This window comes from Phacochoerus africanus, chromosome 6, assembly GCF_016906955.1.
Source record: "Phacochoerus africanus isolate WHEZ1 chromosome 6, ROS_Pafr_v1, whole genome shotgun sequence".
Classification (NCBI taxonomy): domain Eukaryota; kingdom Metazoa; phylum Chordata; class Mammalia; order Artiodactyla; family Suidae; genus Phacochoerus; species Phacochoerus africanus.
The window spans coordinates 118178402-118204950 of record NC_062549.1 but is presented as its reverse complement, the minus strand read 5'-3'; the positions used below and the strand labels follow the sequence as shown (position 1 = coordinate 118204950).

Genomic DNA, 26549 nt, shown 5'->3' with positions numbered 1-26549 from the left:
TCTCTGACTTAAAAAACAATCCTTTCATTATAGTGGAATTGCCTATAGACTAACTGTAACATACATGGATTTGCAAATTTAAAATTTTGAAATCAAGGCATAGTGTTATAGGGTCATAACTTAGTTTAAATTGGTTTTACAATTTGTACTTTTGTTTGTTTGTTTTGTTTTCCGTCTTTTTAGGGTCGCACCAGTGGCTTATGGAGCTTTCCAGGCTAGGGGTCAAATCAGAGCCGTAGCTGCTAGTCTGTGCCACAGCCACAGCAACACAGGATCCGAGCCATGTCTGCAACCTACACCACAGCTCACGGCAATGCCGGAACCTTAACCCACTGAGCAAGGCCGGGGATCGAACCTGTGTCCTCATGGATACTAGTCAGATTCGTTTCTGCTGAGCCACGAGGGGAACACCCTATAATTTGTACTTCTTAAACAGGGCCAAGAAGCCTGTTTTTTCTTCCATTGGTGCATTTAATAAAGTATTTGAACATGCTAAGTTCTCAAAAGATTAAATATACATAAAGATCTTATCCTAAAAATTGGATTAGGTGAGTTCAGAGGCCTAAAAGATGTTACCAGTGCTGACTTTTTTGCCTATTAGTAATTACTTTGTGTTTTCTTTTACATGTGCTTGTTGTAGGTGTTAATGCAGACAAGGTTGGAATTGAAGCTGCTGAAGTGCTATTAGCAAATCTTAGACATGGTGGTGCTGTGGATGAGTATCTGCAAGACCAGGTAATGACACTTTTAGGATAAAAACCATCAAGCCTATTAGATTCATGTAGTTGACATTTGGATTGAATATAAATTTTAGTCATTGACTTTCAGACACTGATTGGTATGTCCTAGTTTGGTCTGTTTTTTAAATATTAGTCTGTAATTTATATAATTGAATATTATTCTGGAATTTAAAAACTGAACTCAGTTTTCAGTTCTCATCTTGCTGGACCTGTCTACAGCATTTGGCACAAGTACAAATGTGCCAATCAAAAAAAAAAAAAAAGAAGAAGAAAGGAGTTCCCGTCGTGGCGCAGTGGTTAACGAATCCGACTAGGAACCATGAGGTTTGGTCCCTGCCCTTGCTCAGTGGGTTGATGATCCGGCATTGCCGTGAGCTGTGGTGTAGGTTGCAGACGCAGCTCGGATCCTGCATTGCTGTGGCTCTGGCGTAGGCCAGTGGCTACAGCTCCAGTTGGACCCCTAGCCTGGGAACCTCCACATGCCGTGGGAGCGGCCCTTTCTTAGAAAAGGCAAAAAGACAAAAAAAAAACCCAAATGTGCCAATCACAATTACAAAACTCTCGCTCTCCCTTTTTGGCTGTGCCCATGACATGCAGAAGTTCCAGGCCTGGACTTGAATCTGTGCCTTGGCAGTGACAATGCTGGCTCCTTAACCTACTGAGCCACCAAGGAACTTCTTTTCTTTTCTTTCTTTCTTTCTTTTTTTCTTTTTTTGGCTGTGTTTGTAGAGGCTTGGTATGGGATCTCTGTTCCCAGGCCAGGGACTAAATCTAGGCTGCAGTGGTGAAAGCACCAAGTCCTAACTGCTAAGACTCCTAGGGAACTCTTCCTTTCTTCTTGAAATACTTTCTCCACTTGATTTCTGAAATACTGTTTTCTTTTGGAGTTTCCCTGGTGGCACAGTGGGTAAAGGATCCAGCTTTGTCACTGCAGCAGCCCAGGTTGCTGCTGTGGGGCAGGTTCAGTCCCTGGCTCCAGAACTTCTACTTGTTGCAGGTACAGCCTAAAAAATAAAAAAAAAAATTTTTTTAATATTATTTTTCATTCGATGGCTATGCTTTTAATTACTTAATGAATTTTATTACCTTTGTAGGTGTACAACAATCATCACAACCAAATTGTATAGCTTTTCGATGGCTATACTTTTTTTAGGGCCTCACTCTTGGCATACGGAAGTTCCCAGGCTAGGGGTCGAAACATAGTTACAGACGTCCACCTGTACCGTAGCCACAGCAAAGTCAGATCAGAGCCACGTCTGCGATCTGCACCATAGCTCATGCAACACTGGATCCCTGACCCACTGAGCAAGGCCAGGGACAGAACTCACATCTTCATAGATACTAGTCGGGTTTATTAACTGCTGAGCCATGACGGGAACTCCCTGGCTATACACTCTTGTCTCAGCTAGTTCTTGTTCTTTGCAACTTCTAAATTTTAGAGAGCCCTTGAGTTTAGCCCTTATTTTCTTTATCTATACTCAGTCCCTCAGTTATTTTCTCCAGCCTCACAGCCATCTGTATCCTGACAGCTCCTAAATTTATATCACTAGCCCAGATCTTTCTCCTTGACTCCACGTATCTCAACATCTCCACTTGGATATATCATACACTTCTCAAACTTAACATGTTTACTCACATTGAGAAATGCTAGTGAGGAGTTCCCATTATGGCACAGAGGAAACAAATCTGACTAGGATCCATGAGGATGTGGGTTAGATCCTGGCCTCGCTCAGTGGGTTGGGGATCCAGCGTCACCATGAGCTGTGGTGCAGGTCGCTGTCTCGGCTCGGATCCCACATTGCTGTGGTTATGGTATAGTCTGGCAGCTGCAGCACTAAGAAGACCCCTAGCCTAAAAAGCTAGGCTGGGTGAGGCCCTAAAAAGAAAAAAAAAAATGTTAGTGAATATTTTCAAAAACAATCTTTTTGTGGTCTCTTGATAGATTTTCTTTTCTACCATACCTTTTTCTCCTTAATCTCAAATCAGATGTCTCTGTTTAGAAATTATTGGTCAAGATTTCTTTTTTTTTGGTCTTTTGTCCTTTTTTAGGGCCGTACCCACGCCATATGGAGGTTCCCAGCCTAGGGGTCGAATCAGAGCTGTAGCTGCTGGCCTATGCTAGAGCCACAGCAACACCAGATCCGAGCCCCATCTGAGACCTACACCACAGCTCACAGCAACACCACCAGATCCTTAACCCACTGAGCAAGGCCAGGGATCGAACCTGCAACCTCATGGTTCCTAGTCGGATTCATTTCTGCTGCTCCACGATAGGAACTCCTGGTCGAGATTTCTTGACTAGTTTCTTAAGACAGTTTTTCTTATTTCATTCTTCTTTATTACTCTGTGCTCTAGTAATTCTGTGATTATTGTATTGATTTACCTGTTAACATGTACTTGTAGAGTGTAGAAAAAGCTTGTCATATTATGTATACTGGCTTGCAGAGACAGTTGGTCTGATTATGGTAACTTTCAGCTCTGTTTTATATTCTTTTTTTGGGGGGGGAGGGTCTTTTTGCCTTTTCTGGGGCTGCTCCCGCAGCATATGGCAGTTCCCAGGCTAGGGGTCACATCAGAGCTGTAGCTGCCGCCCTACGCCAGAGCCACAGCAACACGGGATCCAAGCCGTGTCTGCAACCTACACCACAGCTCACGGCATTGCCGGATCCTTAACCCACTGAGCGAGGCCGGGGATCAAACCCGCAACCTCATGGTTCCTAGTTGGATTTGTTAACCACTGAGCCACGACGGGAACTCCCTGTTTTATATTCTCAAATATTAACTTAAAAAATCTGTTTTGAGATCTGCTACTTATTAGCATTTTTGTCCTTTACCACAGACTTTTGGTAATATAGATTTTCTATTATCTTAGGACTTCTGGAAACCTAAAGAAATAGAAATTCTTTTTTACTTATGATTTGTGGTAATATTTTCTTTTGGAAAGAAGTAGAATTTTGACCCTAAATATTAGTATGTGAAAGGTTGAGTTTTTTTGTTCTTTTTTCAATAGCTGATCATTTTCATGGCATTAGCCAGTGGAATTTCCAGAATAAAAACAGGACCAGTTACACTCCATACCCAAACAGCTATACATTTTGCTGAACAACTGGCAAAGGTGAGTATTCCATTAGTAAGAGTAATTGGTTTTTTGGGGGGGAGAGGGTGCCCAAGGCATATGGAAGTTCCCAGGCTAGGGGTTGAATTGGACTACAGCTGCTGGCCTTTGCCACAGCCACAGCAACGTCAGATATGAGCCGTGTCTGTGACCTACACCACAGCTCTTGGCAACGCCGGATCCCTAACCCACTGAGCAGGGCCAGGGATCAAACCCAAAATCTCATGGTTACTAGTCGGGTTTATTAACCACTGAGCCACGATGGTAACTCTAAGAGTAATTGATTTTTATTTTGGTAAATTTGGAGTCAAATTTTAACATGCAGAAAACTTAATAATAATCGTAATTGCTTAGTAATCATAATTTCTATCACTCAGTGACTACTTCCTGTGTGGCAGACACTGAGCTCACTCAGCAGTGAAGCTGAATCATCTTACTCTACATAACTATTTTAGGTGGATATTTATCATTATTCTCTTTTTACAAGGACTAGGCTCTGGAACAAAAACAAAAAAAAAAAATTTTTTTTTTTTTTTTTTGGCTGCACCCACAACATCCCTGGTCCAGGGATTGAACCTGTGCTCTAGCTGTAACCAGAACCACAGCAGTGACAGTGCTGGATCCTTAACCCATTGAACCACCAGGAAACTCCCTGGAACAAAATATTTTACATCTAGGGTATTGAATTTCTTATGAGTCATTTGATCTTTGTATCTCTAGCTTCTTCAATAAAATGAGTTTGGTGTTAACTGCTTGCCTATTTTAGCTGGAATTACGGGCTTTTCCCATTATCCTGCTTTATGTTACTTATACACTAAATGCTTTTCTGGTTTCAGGCTAAATTTACTGTGAAGAAATCAGAAGATGAAGAAGATGCCTCTAAAGACACTTACATTATTGAGTGCCAAGGAATTGGGATGACAAATCCAAATCTATAGGGTATTTGCCTTTTAAATGATACCTCAAAGATGTATTGTACTAATCATTTCATAAATACCACAGAATAGTGAATAAGAAGTAACTTATTAAAGGATCTGGTTTAATTTGGAGCTGAAGTACAGAATGTTCTAGATTTGCTGAGCATGCTTTATGAACAAATCTCACTTTGACTATCTCCTCAGATATGGACAATGAAATTTAAGAGTTGGCGAATATGTATGATAGCTGATTATAGTATTAAAGTATTAACATATTCTTTTCATCTGAAGTGTGTTTTCTTTTTGCTTTATAAAGTCAAGGGTGTAGATTTGATCTGTAATTTGTGTAAAATTCTAATTACTTTACTGGAACCTCATGTAAACTATAATGAGACAACTTTTATACATGCACTTGCTGTGTCAGCAATAACATTTAGTAAGCATTATGCTGTTCTAATTATATTTATCTTCTTTCTAGTGGGCACTTGATAATTCTTGATTTTGAATCTCTTGACTATGTTGTGAAAGCTAAACAGTGAGAATTGCAATATTTCAACACTAATAGATTTGGCCAAATCAGCCCCAGGTATGTTTTCGTTTGGCTTATAGTATTAAAAAAATAATTGAGTGCCTTTAGAACAGAGTGTGCCTTTCCTTACTCTGTGTTATTTATTTATTTATTTTTGTCTTTTTGCCATTTCTTGGGCCGCTCCTGCAGCATATAGAGGTTCCCAAGCTAGGGGTCTAATCGGAGCTGTAGCCACTGGCCTGGCCTACACCATAGCCACAGCAACAGAGGATCCGAGCCGCATCTGCCACCTACACCACAGTTCATGGCAATGTCAGATCCTTAACCTGTTGAACAAGGCCAGGGATGGAACCCGCATGCATCCTCATGGATACTAGTCAGGTTCATCAACTACTGAGCCATGATGGGAACTCCATATTTTTTTTTTCTTTTTCTTTTTTTTTTGTCTTTTTGCCTTTTCTAGGGCCGTTCCCACGGCATGTGGAGGTTCCCAGGCTAGGGGTTTAATTGGAGCTGTAGCTGCCGGCCTGTGCCACAACCATAGCAATGCAGGATCTGAGCCACGTCTGCAAGCTACACCACAGCTCGCAGCAATGCTGGATCCTTAACCCACTCAGCAAGGCCAGGGATGGAACCTACAACCTCATGGTTCCTAGTCGGATTCGTTAACCACTGAGCCACTACGGGAACCCCTATATTTTTCTATTTTAGAGTAAAACTACATTTTAGTATAGTTGTTGGAAGTGTTGTGATAAATTTAGGGGGGCTTAAGATTATGATTATACTTGCTACTTCTGATGAGGTATGCAGCAGTAATGAAAAGATAAGTTGGGGGAGTTCCCTTCGTGACTCAGCAGTAAGGAACCCGACTAGTATCCATGAGGACATGGGTTGGATCCATGGCCTCAAGGATCTGGCATTGCTATGAGCTGTGATATAGGCCAGCAGCTGCAGCTCCGATTCAACCCCTAGCCTGGGAACTTCCATGTGCCTCAGGTGTGACCCCTAAAAAAGACAAAAAAAAAAAAGGTTGGAATACAGAAATTGGGAATTTTGCAGCAAGAGATTTAAGGTCAACAGTGTACATGAGTTTATGATTAATCTTGGTTCAAGTGTGTCACTATTGTTGAGTCTCAGCTTGCATAAAATAAAAGTAGGACTACTACAAAGAGATATTTAAGTCCGATAAGATAGTTACTTTTCCCAAAATTTTATCTCAATCTGTACTTCTTTATCTGAAATCGTATTTCAGTATGCTTCTTTCTTCATTTTTAATGACCACCTAATACAAGTAAGTCTATCTGTTGGACCCTGTATATATAATGGTCTTTAAAAATATTCTTTTATCTAGAGGCTTTTAAACAGGAATTTTCATTCCACTTGAGTTTCACAAAACCTACCCATGAATTTTAAGTTTGCGGATGTCAATAGTTTTTAGAAAATTTGTTTCCAAATTTCTCTACTTAAATATATACTTCTTTCTAAAATACAGTTGCCTGTGGTCAGGGTAGGACTGTGGAGTTTCTCCTTTTTATCTTCTGTTTCACAATCTCCAATTTTCCTCTTTATAAAAGATGCTTATTTTTTACCCATCCTAATTTTCCTATAGTATATCCCGCAGAGTATAAGAAAATCTTAAAGACACCAAATAAAGGGACAATTTGAAATCATTAGTCTCTGAAAAGCCTATTCAAATTAAAAGATAAACCTCCATCTTATTTTGTATATTTGTATAATTTAAAATAGGGAGATGAAAACTTCAGTGTTTATTTTCCACAGATCAACATAACATCTTTAAACTTATTTTTCTGATTATTAGAGGAGAAACATTTTCAGTAGCTTTGCCAAAAGGCTACTAGAAAATTTAAATACATTTTTTTTTAAACTTTGGGAGATTGCTGCTTAATTAGAATTATGAATTCTCTGCTTTCTGTTCATCCCTATATATGGAGTGTGTTGTAGCTTCTATAATCTAACCTAATATTCTATAAATAAAACACATATAAATAAAACACAGTTGTTGATTTATATTAAGCCCCATAATTGATAACCTTTTTGTTATTGATTTCCACTGAGCTCTTTCTCATCCTGGTAATTAACAATATTTGTCTATAGAAACATCTAATTTTTTAAAGTATCAATGTCATTAAGAGATAAATTTCCATAAATTTTACTTTTTTTTTTCTTTTTAGGGCTGCGCTCATGACACATGGAAGTTCCCAGGCTAGGGATCTACTCGGAGCTACAGCTGCTGGCCTGTGCCACAGCCACAGCAACTCGGGATCCGAGCTGATTCTGCACCCTATACCACAGCTCATGGCAACGCCAGGTCCTTAATGCACTGAGCAAGGCCAGGGATCAAACGCACTCCCTCAGGTTTATTTCTGCTGAGCCACAATGGGAACTCCTAAAACACTGCAAATTAAAATTCATTTTTACTGTAGAGGAATATGATAATGTGAACTTTTGAGAATAAGAATACAAAATTGTGAGAGAAGTGGAATGTATTTTTTAAATGAAGGTGGTGGATATTAAACAGGTATGGTTTTTAGAATCTATTGGACAAATTTGAGAGTGATAGAAAAGTTGTTTTTTATTTATTTATTTTTTTGTCTTTTTGTCTTTTTTTAGGGCCGCTCTTATGGCATATGGAGGTTCCCAGGCTAGGGGTCGAATCAGAGCTATAGCCTCTGGTCTATGCCACAGCCACAGCAACACCAGATCTGAGCCACGTCTGCGAACTACACCACAGATCACGGCAACACCGGATCCTTAACCCACTGAACGAGGTCAGGGATTGAACCCTCAACCTCATGGTTCCTAGTCAGATTCGTTTCCACTGCACCACGACGGGAACTCCTCTAAAAGTTTTATTTTAAAATGAGAATATTTATGACATTGGGTTAGAGCCTTTGCTAGAACTCTTAAAACTTAGAATGAAAAATTTTGAAACCCAGGGAGTTCCCGTTGTGGTGCAGGAAACCCCATGAGGATGTGGGTTTGATCCCTGGCATCACTCAGTGGGTCAGGGATCCAGCATTGCCTTGAGTTGTGGTGTAGGTCACAGATGTGGCTCCGATCCCGCATTGTTACTGTGGCTGTGGTGTAGGCTGGAAGCTGCAGCTCTGATTCGAGCCCTAGTGTGGGAACTTGCATGTGCCTCGGATGCAGCCCTAAAAAGCAAAAGAAAAATTTGAATCCCAGATCTGTTTAAACAGTTTTTTTAATGTGTCTGTGAGGGTTTTCCAGAAGAAATCAGTGTTTGAATTGGTGAACTGAGTAAAGCACATCACCAAATGTGTGTGCACTTCATAGACTCCTTTGAGGGCCTGAATAGAACAAAAAGGTCGAGGAAGGTGGAATTTGTCCTATGCCTGATTGCTGGAGCTGGGACATCAATTTTTCCCTGTCCTTTGTGCTCCTGATTCTTAGGCCTTCAGACTCAGACTGGACTCTACAGCATTGGCTCTCAGGCCTTTCAACAACATTTCAGGCTTTCCTGGGTCCCCAGTTTGCAAATGTGGGACTTCTCAGCCAGCCTCCATGATCACTTGAGCCAATACTTTGTAAGTCTCTCTCTCTGTGTGTGTAGTGTCTTTCTATGTATCTTTATCCTGTTGGTTCTGTTTCTAAAATGCAAGTGGTTTTATCAGAACCTACAGCTTTAAAGGAAGCACTCTCTGGGACTGATTGGTCATATCTCAAGAAGGAGTGCTTTTGAGCTGGTGATTAGAAATCAGGAGTGTTATAGTTGCTACTCAGACTCTTATAGAGGGGGATGCAACCTGACAGGTGATTGGATGGTTCAAGTGGCATGGCCCTGCAGGTGAGGGGCCCAGTGGAAGTAATATTCCAGTTGCCAAGGGGCATAGAAGGGTATGAGGCAGAGCCAGCTGAAAAAAGCTTGGAACCATAGCTAGTGGACCAATCCTGATAGGAGTCTTTTTTTCCTTCCTCTGTCCAAGCTCCACTTTAGGCTTCTGTCCTGCAGAATCTAACCAGGGGCCAGTTGGCAAGGGAGTTGGAAATTACAGTTTATGCACCGAAACAACATGAACAGAGTTTTGTTTTTAGTTTTTGTCTTTTTTAGGGCCACACCCTCTGGCATATAGGAGTTTCCAGGCTCAAGGTCTAGTCAGAGCTGTAGCAGCTGGCCTACAAACACACCAGTTCTGAGCTGCATTTGTGACCTACCCCACAGCTCATGGCAATGGCTGATCCCTGACCCACTGATCAAGGCCAGGGATCGAACCCGAGTCCTCATGGATGCTAGTTGGATTTGTTACCCCTGAGCCACAATGGAAATTCCTGAACAGAGTTTTGAAAGGTGTACTTGGAGCTGAGAGACAGTAAATAGCTAGCAGAATATATATTTTTTGGTCAGTTAGCATCCTTTTACATGTTTCATCACAATAGTAACACCTTTTGCTTTTGTTTAACAAGATTCAACTATCTTTTTACAAACTAAAGTATTTCCATCCTCTTCCTCAAAAGAGGCCTGCAGTCCCAACAGTCACCATAGCTGAGTCTGAGTGATGTTATTTTCTGTTTTACTCATTTCTAACTAAATAAATATTCTGTAACATACAGACCAAATTGTAAAGTTAATTATTAATAACAGTTCTTACAGAAAATAGAGGGATAATGACAGGAAAGGAAAAATAAGTAAATATATATCAACGTGTACACATAATGAGGAAGAATGAAAATTTGCATAACTACTGCTGTCGTGTGTACTTGTAAATTCCCTTTTTCCTTTACCTTCAGTTGGCATCACAGCCAGTCAGGTTTTTTTCTGGTGGAGGTCATCCAAAGGGCCCTAAATCTTAGTGGTCTGAGGGTTTTGTCTTTTGTTTTTTGTTTTTTTTAAACGTGGACAAATAAAACAATGCTTTATTTCTAATGTCTTTTAAAAAGTATTCTAACAATATTTCAGGAGGTAAACCCACATGTATTTTTCTATTACTGTATCAATTTAAAACATTGGAAAATCCCTGAATCTCCTAGGACTGTTCTTAGTGGTCTGTCTTTAATGTGTGGCTACAGCTTTGCCTTAGCTAGTACTGCCAGATCTGGGAGTACTCAGAGACTGCCTGGGGCTCCAGACATAATCCTCCCTGCCTCCAGTGTTACAGCAGCCACTCAGTTTACCCTTAGTAATTGGGAGCAATTGCCCCAGGGAAAACAATGATCCTTTCTTTGTTATTTCAGTAGCAGGAGAAGCTCAGTCTAGCTGGTGGAAGTCTCATCTTCCAGTTCATTGGAGCTGTGGTCATGATCTCTGGTGGGAGCATTCGGCCCTTGATATTAAAACCTCTAAACCAACAGCAATCAAACTTGCAAGGATGGAAAACAAAAATTTGAGGGATTGTAATGAGCTATTATGGTGGAGGAACCTCTCCCACTTCTACCCCTTGATCCATGTATTCTGGCTGTGGAAGAAGTGAGTTCCCTATTTTAGTTTCTGATCCTGAGAAGAGCACACATCCTACAGAATGGTGCCCTAGCCATTCACGTGTTCAGTGTGTTGTATCCTGACAGCTGCGTTGACTGTTTTATCAGCTCTGCTACTTTCGGAGGGATATCAAAAGTATTTGATGTTGATTGAAAAAAAAGCAAGAACAAAAAAACCCTAATAGTTAAAAATTATGTTTTGAAGTTCTCTTGTGGTGCAGCAGGTTAAGCATCTGGCATTGTCACTGTAGCAGCTTAGGTCATTGCTGTGTCAGGGTTTTGACCCCTATCTGAGGAACTTCTACATGCTGTGGGCATGTCCCCTCCCCCCCAAAATTGTTTTGTTTGGTGGACTTTCTAAGGACTTCAAGCCCAGGAGGCAGGACTCAGATTGCTCTGAAGGACTGCTCCAAGGAGGCAGGCGGGGAACCAGGATATATAGGAGTTTTTGCAACAAAGACCAGGTAGTTGGGACTTCAAAAGATTACTGTTAATTAAAGAAAACCGGGTATCTCAAGGAAATTAGTGCTGTTCTGTGTTACGGAAGATGCAGGGATCTGGGCTCACAGAAATCATTCCTTTGATCTGCACCTCAGCTACCTGGGGCCAGCCTCCTGATAGCAGGCATCTCATTTCTATCCTGAGTTCCCTCAGGGCTCACTGTGGGGTGGCTGTAATGTGATGGTCTGGTGGCTGCAATGTCCTTTGTTTACTGATATGGCAGGCAATATTTTTCATTCAAGTAACAAGACCTGTAAACTCCGTGGGCGTAAGCTCACTGGCACCTTTTTTTAGCTGAGAAATGAATTACTTGGTCAGAACCAGTATTGTGTAGAACAAACATAAGTCCACAGATAGTCTTTATATTTATCTGTTGTTGCATAACAGGTTGCTTCACAACCTAGCAGCTTAAAACAACAAACATTTCACAGTTTCTGTTGGTCAAGAATACAGGACCAGCTTAGCTGGGTGGTGCTGGCTCATGGCATCTCTTGAAGTTGCAGTGGAGTCCCACTGGGTGGAGCTACAGTCATCTCTAGCCTTGAATGGGCTTGAAGAATCCACTTCCTACCTCACTCATAGTTGTTGGCAGGCTGTATTCAGTTCCTTCCAGGCTAATAAACTCACCCTCTTGTAGGGCTTCTCACTGCAAGGCAGCTAAGAGAGCCCAAAGTGGAAACCACAGTCTTTATAACTTAATCCAAGTGATACTCCATTATTTCTGCCATATTCTGTTAACTAGGAGGAAGCCACTAGTCCAGTTCATACCCAAGGGGGTGAGATGACTCAAGGCTTGAGCAGCAGGAGTGAGGATCATTGGGAACCATTTTAGAGGCTGGCTACAACAGAAGCACAGACCCAGTGGATTTTGGAATAAGTGACTCTTCTTTTCAGAAATAGCTCTTGGTTTGCTCCTGGATCCTGTTAGAGACAAACTTTGATCTGGGACATCTAGAGACCAGATGGCTTGAGTGTCCCCTGATGAACTGGATGTTTTCTCATCCACCAAGATATTAGATTGGTTGAAGGTATCAGCAATCCAACATGAGGTGGAAATGATGTGAGTAAGATTAAGTGGAAGCAACTCCTGAAGTCATAAGTATCTGACTGAGGAAGAAAAAGCCACGGCCTAGTTTGTCGATGGTTTTCCCAGTGTGTTGGCATCGCCTGGAAGATGGCTGCAGCATTACAGCCATGCCCAGGGATGGGCCTGCGAGGTGGTTGTGATGGAAAATCCTCTCAGTGAGTAGAACCTTGAGCATTTTGTCCACTCTGTCTGGATTGAGAGATGGTCAGAGTGCAAATTTGCTGATTCATAGGCAGTGACTGGCAGTTTGTCTGAAAGTTGGGGACTTGAAAGAAAAACAGTTTGGGGAGTTCCTTTTGTGGCTTAGTGGAAAATGAACCCGACTAATACCCATGAGGACACGGGTTTAATCCCTGGCCTCAATCAGTGGGTTAAGGATCCAGCGTTGCCGCGAGCTGTGGTGTAGCTTGCAGACGTGGCTCAGATCCTGCGTTGCTTGGGTTGTGGCATAGGCCAGCGGCTGCAGCTCTGACTCAACCCCTAACCTGGAAACCTCCATATGCCACAGGTGTGGCCCTAAAAAGCAAAGGAAAAAAAAAAAAGAAGAAGAAAGAAAAGTAAAGAAAAAGAAAAGAAAAGCAGTTTTGTCAGATTGGTGACAGAAGATGGGGAAGAGGTATATGGGTGAAACTTGCAGAATGAACATAGAGTGTGAAAAAAATGTACATCTCACAACACCGCAGAAGGCATCCATGTAGAGGATACTTGCAGTAAACAAGTGGACAGAAGTAAACTGCTCTGTGGTTTGCCAGTCAGCCTCCTCTGCAGTTACCTTCATGCTTGCTCAGCGGCCACAGTGGTGGGAGTGAGGGGGCCTGTGCAGGCCCAGCAGCACGGACCTCCCTCTCCCAGGCTGATCTGGGTGTTCTTACTGCTGAGTGCCTGGCCCGCCCACAGCAGAGACTGGCGCTGGCCCCTCTGCACAGCACTTTTCCCTCAACAAGACCGGAAGAATACCTCATGGCAGGTTGGTCACCATGGAGGAGGCAGCAGGTGTCCTCCCTGCAAAGAACCTGAGGGTATAGATTTGCCTTCCCTGAGCACAGTGCTTCTGTCAGTGTGACTGTGCTTGTACTAATGCAGGTTTGACCCAATGTTACTTCTAAGGCACGTATTTCTAAGTCATCCTTATGTTAGGCAAAGGCAGCTTTCTTGGGAAAAAATGTAGGAAGGTATATATCAAAATGTTAAAAGTAGCTGTCTAATGGGAATTGCTATTTCTTTCCATTTTCCTCTATTTTCCACATTATCATGTATCTGGAATACATTAAATCATGAAGGCAATTGAACATAGTTTTTAAACTACACTCCTAAAAAAGTTCAGTTTCCTGACTAAGGAAGAATTACTTGGCTACTCTATTTTAATCATAATTTCAGTTCTGTTATTTTCAGGCAAAGACTGTTGCAATCTCAATGACATTTCTGTGTAATCTCAGTGGGTCTCAAACTTCAGTGTTTATGAGCTCCGGAGGCTTATAAAGATGAAAACTTCCAGTCCACCGCTCCTACCTGGAAATATTAATTCTGAGTGGGACACAGGAATCTGTATATTTTCAAAAGGAGCCCACGTGGGTGACCCCTGTTGAGATGGAACTGCTCCTGGAGGCTCGAGGGCTGGGGAAAAGCTAGAAAGAATTCAGTTAAGACTCTGGGGGAAAAACAAGTGCAAGTTGTTATTTTGTTTACAGTAGTATCAGATTCCAGAAACCCAAGTAGAAGGACAAGGGAGAATCCTTTTTGCCCTTGCTTAGCACTGATTCAGAATGTGGCGGGTCACTGCACTCACATTACCCATCTAGGTATGCAGAACAGTCTCTGTCTGCAAGACAAAGGCTACACCACATAATGGGTGCTGGTATCAGATTGCTCTTTTAGAACCCTATCACAGCTGCCGCCCAAGCCAGAGGAGACATCCGTTTGAATACTAACTTCATCATTTATTAGTTGTTGACTTTAGGTGAATTAGCTAAGCCCTGGGAGCCTTGAATTTTTCATGGGAAAAGTATTCTTAAGCTTTTACAGAGTGTGACTTCTGTTGAAATACTTAATCATTGTAGAGCTCAGTTTGTTTATAAAATAAAGAGGACTGGAATCTGATATTCTTTCCAGCTCTAAAATTCTTTGTATGTTTTATTAGGATCCTATTTTTATTATAAACTAAGTGAAAACATTCAGATACTTGTACAAAACATAAAAAAAAAATCACAATATTGAGATAAACATCATTAAAATAATTCTGCTTCCTGGGGCAGAACATTTTTTAATCATCAGTATATTCCTAAGTAGAATAATGATAGATAAAGCAGTCATTACTTCAGGTGAAATGAGACTGCATGGTGAAGCCTCAGGGTCTCCTGAATTACAGGCTATCTTTGTACCTGCCCCCTAAGCGCTGTCTTATCAGACAAATACTGCGAATGTCCTCAGTGGCCTTTTTGTCATAAAAGGGTCCGGTGATGAGAACCTGTAGGTTTGCCACACTGCCCCTGATGTTACCAGCTCCATGGTGGGGTGTATGAGAGTGGATAACGTTAAATTCCCAAGGAGCCTTTGAGCTAAAATAGGGTGTATCATCTTGTTTAACTCCTGATGTGACTCATTTCCCTCCTCTCTGCACCAGAGAACACAAAGGGGAAAGAAAGATTTTCCTACCAAAGGCCAGGAGTCCAGAATCCTGCCTTTCCCCGCTTTCTCTCACTTTCCTGGCACTGTCTAGGTTTATGTGGACAGCTGACCTCTGTTGCACAGTGGGGATTCTGAGGCACAAACACTTTTGGGTTTTTTTTGGAATGTACGATTTATTGAGCATGTATTATGTGCAACCCCTCACCGCAGTTGAATTATTCATAAACTCTTTGACTTAAAGGGACAATGTTCTCATTTTATCTTTACCATCAGACTAGGTAATGGATAATTCATTTTTAATTTTTTTTTTCTTTTTGGCTGCACTTGTGGCATGTAGATGTTCCTGAGCCAAGGATTGAACCTACGCCATAGCAGTGTCGGACCCAAGCAGCTGCAGTGACGCCAGCCCCTTAACCCATTGTGCCACAAGGGAACTCCCAAACTCCCTTGAGATTTTTTTTCTCAAGTGCACTTCATATCATTCTGTTGGTTTACATAGTTATTAAATCTCCTAGGTATGCACACTTACCAAGCCGACCTGCAGGTTTAAAGTACTGAACAGATATTCTTCCTGGCATTGCACCTAGCTCTTAGGTTTCCGTAAGGACCTCACCCTTGGGAGTATCGTTACTCTGGTGGCCTTTCCCCCCTTCCATACTCTGGCTCTTTCTGTTCCCCGAAGGACTTTCCCTCACCCTGACATCACTGAATCAAGGCGAAATGGAGTCGGTAGGTATACCAGGTTCAGGGAAGCCAGTGAAAAGGCCAGGAATAAAGCACAAGAGCAATCAGGAGGGCCGCTCAAGTCATCCAGTAGCAAAAAGTTCGTGAGAGTCAGAGGTCATAGAGAAGTGATAGGTCAAACCAGGAGAGCACTCCGGAAACCCAAAGCAGATGCAGAGCCCCACGGACAAGCCCTCGAAACTAAGCCGAAGTCTGTGTAGAAAGGAAGCACCCTGTAGTGTTCTCCTTTTGCTGTCTTGCAGGATTCTTGTTGTGTGAGGCACTCCGGCGACTTACTTTCGCAGACAAGCTGGTCCTGTGCAGGGTTGAAAAACTCACCTTCCCTCCTCAGAAAGAACTCGATTCCATCCTGTGTGTGATTTAGATCTATGCCCCGGCTTTTGATAAAAGCTGCCCTGATTTTTCTTCTTTAATTTGGCTTGCTTATAGCTTTTCTTTTCCTGCTCTAAATGAGGGTGCTTTTCTGTCACTCTTATATTATTCATAAAGATCCTAGATAATCTATTTTCTCCTTGCCTCATTTCTTTTTCTATCAAATAGTGATATTCTTTGGATTCTTCCTTTGCAGTTTCTCTTCTTATTTACCTCCTTTGTAGGTGACCTGCTGTCACACTTTTCTACTCTGTGTGTGTGTGTGTGTGTGTGTTTTATTCTCTTAGAATTTCCACCTTTCTCTTGCAGGTGTCTCTTAGCTCATCTCAGCTGAAGTCACTGTTTTTTTCTCATTAACAATCATCTTTAAAGTGATTATCTCTTAGGAATTCTCTTGGCTCAAATACATCTTTAGCATTTTCATTGTAGCTGCCAACTTGATAAAAGTTTCATTGTCGGAGTTCCTGTCGTGGCTCAGTGGTTAATGAATCCGACTAGGAACCATGAGGTTGTGGGTTTGATCCCTGGCCTTGCTCAGTGGGTTAAGGATCCGGTGTTGCTGTGAGCTGTGGTGTAGGTTGCAGACGCGGCTCGGATCCCGTGTTGCTGTGGCTTTGGTGTAGGCCGGTGGCTACAGCTCCAATTGGACCCCTAGCCTGGGAACCTCCATATTGCCGCCGGAGCGGCCCAAGAAACGGCAAAAAGACAAAAAAAAAAGTTTCATTGTCTTGCATTGAAACAGTGTATATCAAATGGATGTTTTATACAAGAATTTAATTTTTTTCAATTAAACGATTAATATATTAATCATATTCATATTATAAAATATAAGCATATTCAGGATCATCTGGGTACCCACTCTGTGGCTAAATACTACTTCAAAATTTCAGTATTCACAGTTCCACATATAATTGCACAGGCACCAAAAGGAACAGGGGTAGACAACATATAAGTGAAACATCTGAACAAAGTAGAGGCTGAATGATGTCATGGTGTATTGAACAGATGAATATTTTTCAGTGATTGAAATACAGAGAGCTCAGAACACTGTAAATCAGGTATAATAATTTTTTTGTCTTTTTGCCATTTCTTGGGCCGCTCCCTCGGCATATGGAGGTTCCCAGGCTAGGGGTTGAATCGGAGCTGCAGCCACCAGCCTGTGCCAGAACCACAGCAACATGGGATCCGAGCCGTGTCTGCAACCTACACCACAGCTCACGGCAATGCCGGATCGTTAACCCACTGAGCAAGGGCAGGGACCGAACCCGCAACCGCATGGTTCTTAGTCGGATTCGTTAACCACTGCGCCACGACGGGAACTCCATAAATTTTTTTTTAAAGTACAGAGAACTGATGGGAAAAGCGAGTCACCACAGCCAAAGTAAAGCAAACGTATATTTGAACAATTAATGTTATGCCTTGTTTAAACCAAATCGCCTCATTAGTCACCTTAAACTAATGTTATTAATTTGAATGACTGCTGTTAATTCTCTCTTGGATTTGATTGTAATTAATTTATAACATTTTAAAACTTTTTAATTGTATAAGAGTTATATGTAAGAGTTCCTGTTGTGGTTCAGTAGGTTATGTACCTGCCTAGTATCCATGAGGATGCGGATTTGATGAGCTGAGGCGTAGGTTGCAGACATGGCTCCAGTCTGGCGTGGCCTTGGCTGTGGCGTAGGCCAGCAGCTACAGCTCCAGTTGGACCCTAGACTGGGACCTTCCATATTCTGCAGGTATAGCAGTTAAAAAAAAAAGGTTATATGTATAAGGGGTTTACAACTTTTCAATGTTAATTTACCTAACATTATAATAAAAATAATTTATTAGGCTTCTGCTTCCAGCCAAGATGGAAGAAATTTACCCTTCTGCCTAAAACAGTTTAAAAAGTGAACAAAATATATGGAACAGTAATTTGCAAGTATTAAATGCCAGGCAATGAAGGACAGCATTCTTTGAGAGATGGAAGAAAACTGTGAGCCCTGTGATTGCCCCAGCTGACTGCCAAGAGAGTTTTTAAGCCATGGCACAGGGAGGGAAACCTCAAGTAGAGCCTGGTGAACTCTCTAGGTTAAGGATGTTGACTGAGAGCTTGAGGTGGCCTGGATGGCGTGAGTTTGCCGGACAAAGTATGAGGAGAGGGAGTGAGCATCACAGAGAAGTCCAGAGCCTGGCAGAGGGTTCCCCTCAAATATTCACCAAAGTATTGAAGAGTGCATGCATGTGAGGAAACTACCTGAGGCTGAAAGGAATCACCCAAGAACATTCAAGGGAATCGCATTTGGTGTACACAAAGGACTAGGAAAAGTACTTGTCCACTGCCCCCCTCCACCCCCACCCCCCTCTCCTGCCTGCCTTCACCAAATTAGAAAACAGCCTGATTGATGATTCATTGTATACAGCACTCAAGACGGCTCAGAAATGAGGACTTATTAGCCCTAGAATAGATGCCGAATTGGGCCCACCTAGAAATCTTGAAAGAGTTCTAAAAGGGCCAGACTGTCTCCTACTAACTTAACTGTGGCCCGGAACCAATCTCAAGGCTATTTATAAGAAAACAAAAATATCTGGCCCCTAGCAAGGGAAAAAACAATGGCATCCAATAAAAAATTACCGGGCTGGGAGTTTCTGTGGCTCAACGGTTAATGAACCGGCCTAGCATCCATGAGGATGCGGGTTTGATCCCTAGCTTCGCTCACTGGGTTAAGGATCCAGTGCTGTGGGCTATGATGTGGCTTGGATCTGTATTGCTGTGGCACTGTAGCTCAAATTCAACCCCTAGCCTGGGAACCTTCATATGCTGTGGGTGTGGGCCTAAAAAAAAAAAAAAAAAAAATTGCCAGGCTGCAGAAAAGTCTGAACCATATTTATAAGAAAAATGAATCAATAGAAACTCATCCATGGAGTTCTTGCTGTGGCACAGTGGGCTAAATATCCAGCATTGTCTCTCTGGCATCATGGGTTCAGTGCCTGGCCTGGTGCAGTAGGTTAAAGATCCAGCATTGCCACAGCTGTGGCATAGGTCGCAATTGACCTATTGATTTAATCCGACTGTGGGTGAGGCCAGAAAAAGAAAAAGAAACTCATCCAGAACTGACAAAGATGTAAACATACATGACAACATTAAAACAATGATGCTTGGAGTTTCCGTTGTGGCTCAGTGGTTAACGAATCCGACTAGGAACCATGAGGTTGCAGGTTCGATCCCTAGCCTCGATCAGTGGGTTAAGGACCCGGCATTGCAGTGAGCTGTGGTGTAGGTCGAAGACACAGCTTAGATCCTGAGTGGCTGTGGCATAGGCTGGCGGCTGCAGCTCTAATTGGACTCCTAGCCTGGGAACCTCCATATGCCGCAGATGTGGCCTAGAAAAAGATACTTGATGTGAAAAATTCATTGATGGAACTTTTTTTTCTTCTTTTTATGGCTGCGCCCTGCAGCATGTGGAAGTTCCCAGGCTTGGGGTGGAATTGGAGCTGCAGCCTATGCCACAGCCACGGCAACACTGGATCTGAGCCACATCTGCAATTTACGCCTCAGCTTGAGGCAACGCCAGATTCTTAATCCGCTGAGTGAGGCCAGGGATTGAACCTGAATCCTCACTGACACTATGTTGGGGTCTTAAACTGCTGAGGCACAACGGGAACTCCACTGATAGAGATAGATTAGATATTGCAGAAGAGTAGATTAGTAAACCTGTAGACATAGCAGTAGAAGCAGTCCAAAAGGAAACACAGAGAAGTGAATTTTAAAAGATGAACAGAGTATCAGCAAGCTGTGAGACAACTTCAGGCAGCTTAAAACAGATGTAATTAGAGTCCACAGAGGAGTGGGGATAGAAGAGTATGTAAGAAGTGATGCAAAATTTCTCCACAGTTGAAAAATATAAGCTCGAAGTTTTAAGAAACTCAACAAACTCCAAGTGCAAGAAGCATAAAGAAAAAACTACACCAAGGTCCTATGTAGTTAAATTGTTCCAAACTGATGACAAAAAGAAAATCTTAGAAGTAACCAGAAAAAGACACATTCCTATAAGGACAAAGATAAAGATGATTGCAGATTTCTCTCAGAATCAATGCAAGCAAGGTGACTGTGAAGCAATATCTTTAAGGTGCTAAAGGGAAAAAATTGTAAGTAAAAATATCTTTTTTAAAAAAAAGGCAGGAGTTCCCGTCATGGCGCAGTGGTTAACGAATCCGACTAGGAACCATGAGATTGCGGGTTCGGTCCCTGCCCTTGCTCAGTGGGTTAACGATCCGGCGTTGCCGTGAGCTGTGGTGTAGGTTGCAGACGCAGCTTGGATCCCACGTTGCTGTGGCTCTGGCGTAGGCCGGTGGCTACAGCTCCGACTCAACCCCTAGCCTGGAAACCTCCATATGCCGTGGGAGCGGCCCAAGAAATAGCAACAACAACAACAATAACAACAACAAAAGACAAAAAAAAAAAAAAAAAAGGCAGGCAAGGTGTTCTGTTGTGGTGCTGCATGTTGAGGATCCAGCATTGTCACTGTGGCTACTGTGGCATGGGTTTGATTCCTGGTCTGGGAATTTCCATATGCTGTGTGTAGGTGCAGCCAGAAAGAAAAAATAATAACTTTGTGTGGAGTTTATAATACATACAGAAGTAAACCGTATGACAACAGTAGCACAAAGGCTGGAAGGAGAGAAATGAGAATATACTGTTGTAAGTTTTTTATGCTATATATGAAGTAGTATAATTTGTTCTACTTTTGTGATTGTGCCCTAACAGGCCCCAGAAAAAATTTGTTGGGATTTTGAATGGGATTACATTAAGTGTATAGATCCATTTGGAGTCTTTCTATTCATAGGCAGGGTATGTTTCTCCATTTACTTACATCCTCCTTAAAATCTTCTAGTAAAATGTTATGGTTTTTTCTTCAGAGGACATACTTTTTTTTTTGTCTTTTTGTCTTTTTGTCTTTTTTGTTGTTGTTGTTGTTGTTGCTATTTCTTGGGCCGCTCCGGCGGCATATGGAGGTTTCCAGGCTAGGGGTTGAGTCGGAGCTGTAGCCACCGGCCTACGCCAGAGCCACAGCCACGCGGGATCCGAGCCTCATCTGCAACCTACACCACAGCTCACGGCAACGCCGGATCGTTAACCCACTGAGCAAGGGCAGGGACCGAACCCGCAACCTCATGGTTCCTAGTCGGATTTGTTAACCACTGCGCCACGACGGGAACTCCAGGACATACTTTTTTTTTTTTTTTTTTGCTATTCCTAGTTACTTTACATTTAAAACTCAAATACGAGTTTTAAGAAATAGATTTTTTAAAGCGGTTTTAGGTTCACAGCAAAATTGAGCAGAACATACAGAGATTTCCAATATACCCCCTGCCCCAGTACACACAACCTCCCCTGCTATCACCAGCCCACACCAGAGTGATACATTTGTTACAATGGATGAACCTAAATGACACATTATTATCACCCCAAGTCCATTATTTATATTAGGGTTCACTCTTGGTACATTCTCTTGAGTTTGAAAAAATATATTATAACCTGTTTCCACCATTATAGTATGATAGAGTAGTTGCACTGCCCTCAAATTCCTTTGTATTCTCCCTCCTCCCAGCCCCTGGCAACTAGTGATCATCTTGCTTTTTCCATAATTTTGCCTTTTCCAGAATGTCGTAGAGTTACACAATATTTTCCAGAATGTCGTAGAGTCACAATATTTCCCTTTTGTACAGGAATTCCCAGAAATATGTTTTTAAGTTTTCTCCATGTCTTTTCATGGCATGATAGCACATTTCTTTATAGCACCGAATAATATTCCATTGTCTGGATGTACCACAGTTTATTTATCCACTCATCTTACTGAAGGACATCTTGGGGGTTAATTCCAAGTTCTGGTAATTATTGAATAAAGCTGCTATAAACATCTGTGTGCAGATTTTTGTGTGACCATAAAATTTCAACTCCTTTGGAAAATTACCAAGATGCAATTTCCAGATCATACAGTAAGAGTGTTTTTAGTTTTGTAAGCGCCTGCCAAACTGTCTTCCACTGTGGCTGTACCATTTTATATTCTTACCAGCAATGAATGAGAGTTCTTATTGCTTCACATCTGCTCTTTGGTATTATCAGAGTTTTGGATTTTGGTTCGCCTAATAGCTGTGTAGTGGCTGGCTGAATATGTCTTTTTCTTTTTTTTTTCTTTTTAGGACCGTACCTAAAAAAGGAGGTTTAAGGAGGTTCCCAGGCTAGGGGTCTAACCCAAGCTATATCTGCCAGCCTACGGCACAGCCACAGCAACGCCAGAGCCGAGCCACGTCTGCAGCCTATACCACATCTCATGGCAATGCCGGATCCTTAACCCACTGAGCAAGGCCAGGGATCGTACCCGCAACCTCATGGTTCCTAGTCGGATTCGTTTCTACCGCACTACGACGGGAACTCCTAGATATGTCTTTTTAAAATCTCCATTTTCATTCTTCTATGAATTCTGACGACATGTCTGTAGATTCTTCTGTGTCTTCTATTTAGGCAATTATATCATCTGTGAATAGTGGCAGTTTTTCTTTTAATAATCTTTATTACCATTTTGTTTTAAACACATATCTGTTGAAAAAGAATTTTCAGACATAACCTGGAGAAACCTGGCTATAAATAATATAAAATTTGAGGGAGTTCCCATTGTGGCTCAGCAGAAATAAATCTGACTAGTATTCATGAGGATGAAGGTGTGATCTCTGGCCTTGCTCAGGGGGTTAAGGATCCGGTGTTGCCGTGAGCTGTGGTATAGGTCGCAGACGTGGCTTGGATCTGGCATTGCTGTGGCTGTGGCTGCGGCCGGCCGCTACAGCTCCAATTCCCAATTCAACCCCCAGCCTGGGAACCTCCATGTACCGTGGGTGCAGCCCTAAAAAGACAAAAACAAAAACAACAAAAAACGATTCTTCTGCTATAAGTCTCCGTAGAAACTGTTTTTTTTTGCTCACATTTACCAGAATGGAGATCATATGTTTGGTGAAAACATAACCAAACAGGCTCCTTTAGCAATTACATAAGAGTTCTCTGGTGGTCTAGCAGTTAAGGATCAGCATTGTCACTCCTGTGGCACGGGTTCAATCCCTGGCTCAGGAACTTCCATGCACCATGGACACAGCGAATCCAAGTTACAGCTTCCAGACTACACCACAGCCACAGCAACACCAGACCCAATCCGCATCTGTGACATACCAGATCCTTAGCCAACTGAGTGAGGTCAGGAATCAAACCCATATCCTCCCAGAGAAAATGTTGGATCCTTAACCCACTGAGCTGTAACGGAAACTCCTGGATAAGTAAATATTTAAAAAAATAAGGCTCATAGTATCGTTGTTAGTTTTTCTGCCCTTTAGAGGTCATGAACATTTCCTTATAAATTCTTGAAAAATGTTGTATTCAAATCTAACAATGCAGAACAGAAGCAGAATTCACTAGGTAAGACCCATGTGACAGAAGAGTCTAATTCTCTCAGAGCGACAGGACTAGAAAAGATAGCAGAGCAGCAGAGATGAAGGCTGCATTGTTCTTTAGTGGATGCCACGTCTCCCCAGGCCCCATCTGAGGGACTCTGAGAAACTGGAGCTGCTCCTTGAAAGGAGACTTTGTGTGCCCTTGTCTGTGCTCTGGGTTTACTCATCCCCGAGGGTCTGAGGTGAAGACACAGCTCCTCAAATAAGGAGAGAGGGAGCACGGAATATGAGAAAGGAGGAAAAGAATGAGGGGATGTTGAGGGAAAGAAGAGTAAAGAAAGGACACACCCAGAAAAGACAGTGAAGTCTGCCCTGCATAAATTGCTTTTGTTCTCTTGTGTATTCATTGTAAGAGAAGCAAGTGGCATGAGAATCTTGCTAACACCCGACTGGGAGTCAGGGGACGGGGGTTTTGCTAGTTCTGACCCTGTTACAGTCTCACATAAAAGCATGTCGGTGGGGGGAGTTCCCGTCGTGGCGCAGTGGTTAACGAATCTGACTAGGAACCATGAGGTTGTGGGTTCGGTCCCTGCCCTTGCTCAGTGGGTTAACAATCCGGCGTTGCCGTGAGCTGTGGTGTAGGTTGCAGACGCGGCTCGGATCCCGAGTTGCTGTGGCTCTGGCGTAGGCCGGTGGCTACAGCTCCGATTCGACCCCTAGCCTGGGAACCTCCATATGCCGTGGGAGCGGCCCAAGAAATAGCAACAACAATAACAACAAAAACAAAAAGACAAAAGACAAAAAAAAAAGCATGTTGGTGGAAGGCAGCATAAGGCCACTGAGTGGTAATGTCAATTCAGGATTCTCATGTCCCGTGTCCAACTCGGTCTTCTTTTTAAAAAATTAAACTCATAACAACCTTATCTTTTTAGTCATCACCTCTTTCTTTTCATCTTATTATTTCACTTTAAATTAAACTTGAACAAAATTAAGCTCATTGCCCTGCCTCTACCACCCACCCAGGTTTATCTTCTCTTTTTTTTCCTTTTAATTTTTTTTTACTATATATATATATATATATATATTTAAAGTATTTACTATGTGGCTAGATACTGTGCTAGATATAGGCTAAAACTTAAACCTTTCTGGGCTGAGGGAATTTGATGGGGCCCTGGGGAGACTTTATAAGTCAGATCACTGAAGAATAATTATGGGACCAGAAAATATCCTTAAATTCCAAATTACCGTCTTCATTTCCATTTCTGAGTCTTTACACTAGACTGACCCCTGGTCATTTCTTACCTGGATAATAACATGGCTTCTCTGATGGTGCTTCTGTGTCTGTTTTGCTGTCTCCAGTCTAGGCTAGCACCACTGGGAAACTAACCTTGTACACAGCTTTGAACAAACTCAGTGACTACCAAATCCAATTTATACTTCTCCAGCAGCTTTTGAGAGTCTCCTAATTTAGGGTCATCAAGGCCAGCATGGAACTTCCTGTTTTGTTGTTGTGGTATCTTCTATGCCCTTAGAAAATGCCATTCTCCTTCCTGCCTCCACTACCTGTTAACGCCTCTAACTTGGACTCTTCTTTCCATCTGCTTTTTTTAAGGTCCTTCCCATTCTCCAAAGTACAGCTCAAGTCAGCCTTGCTTTTTTTTTTTTTTTTCCTTTTCTATTTTTTGGGCCACTCCCACGGCTTATGGAGGTTCCCAGGCTAGGGGTTGAATGGGAGCTGTAGCCGCCGGCCTATGCCAGAGCCACAGCAACACAGGATCTGAGCTGCATCTTTGACCTACACCACAGCTCATGGCAACGCCAGATCCTTAACCCACTGAGCAAGGACAGGGATCGAACCCTCAACCTCATGGTTCCTAGTCGGATTCGTTAACCACTGAGCCACGATGGGAACCCCAAGTGAGCCTTCCTTGATGAAACCTTTCCAGTTTCTCTAGTCCTACTTTCATCTCCTCTGAACTTCCAACCCACCATAGACTTAACTCCTGAAGTATAACACTTTTTTTTTTTTTTTTGCTTTTTTAGAGCTGCACCCGTGGCATATGGAGGTTCCTAGGGTAGGGGTCGAATTGGAGCTACAGCTGCCGGCCTACACCCCAGCCACAGCAATGCCAGATCCAAGCCGTGTCTGCGATCTACCCCATAGCTCACGGGCAATGCTGGATCCTTAACTCGCTGAGTGAGGCCAGGGATCAAACCCCATCCTCATGGGTACTAGTCAGATTTGTTTTCACTGCGCCACAATGGGGACTCCCTTTCTTGAATTCTGAACCATGTTTGTGTATTAGCTACACAAAAAATGGAAAGCAAAATTAAAGAGTAGAGGTTTTTGTTTAGCTCAGATATGGTTCTTCCAATTTAATGAGGGAAAATTTTTGCAGTAGCAATATGTTTATGGAAATGACTTGACCTGCGTTTTGTGGTCTGCTGCTGAATTAGGCTAAATAGCAAATCTTTTCTGTTTATCATAGGCTAGGATGAGAGTGAGCTTGACTGCCTTCTGGTCAGGGGCTGGCTCTTGCTGAGGTAAAATGGATGTTTCACGGTTGCCCCTTCAGTAAGGCAATGGGTGGGGCACTTACCATGATTGATATGCTTAGTGTAACAACACAAAGAAACTATAAAATATTCCCAGTGGATCCTTGTGGCTGCAGCAGCACCATTTAAAAATGATGAGGAGCAATGAGATCCTGCTGTATAGCACTGGAACCTATATTTAGTCGCTTATGATGGAGCATGATAATGTGAGAAATAAGAATGTATATTTGTATGTGTGGCTAGGTTACTTTGCTGTACAGTAGAAAATTGCCAGAACACTATAAGCCAGATATAACAGAAAAAACAAAAATCATTATAAAAAATAAAGTAAATTAACAACAACAAAAAAATGATGAGGGAGTTCCCTGGTGGGTCAATGGGTTAAGGATCTGACATTGTCAACACTGTGGTGTGGATTCCATCCCTGGCCCAGGAACTTCCATATGCCTCCGGCAGGGCCAAAAAACCCCAAACCAACCAAACACTA

At 42.3% G+C, this 26549-nt stretch overlaps 1 protein-coding gene across 4 annotated transcripts in view; it reads left to right on the top strand.

Moving 5' to 3' along the window:
- RTCA (RNA 3'-terminal phosphate cyclase) overlaps positions 1 to 10803 on the top strand; it is a 28969-nt gene extending 18166 nt beyond the window's left edge. The window contains exons 9-14 of one of the 4 annotated variants that reach the window (XR_007135604.1): positions 641 to 735; positions 3751 to 3855; positions 4692 to 4794; positions 5251 to 5358; positions 8734 to 8867; positions 10513 to 10803. Coding sequence is in view for 2 of the 4 variants with exons in the window: in XM_047785195.1 (XP_047641151.1) it covers positions 641 to 735; positions 3751 to 3855; positions 4692 to 4793 (302 nt within the window). In the remaining 2 variants the exon portion in view is untranslated. Of the gene's footprint in view, positions 1 to 640; positions 736 to 3750; positions 3856 to 4691; positions 5057 to 5250; positions 5409 to 8733; positions 9460 to 10512 lie in introns of those variants that run through there. The other 3 variants (XR_007135603.1, XM_047785195.1, XM_047785196.1) reach the window with 3 other exon arrangements.
- The last annotated feature ends 15746 nt before the right edge of the window (positions 10804 to 26549 follow it).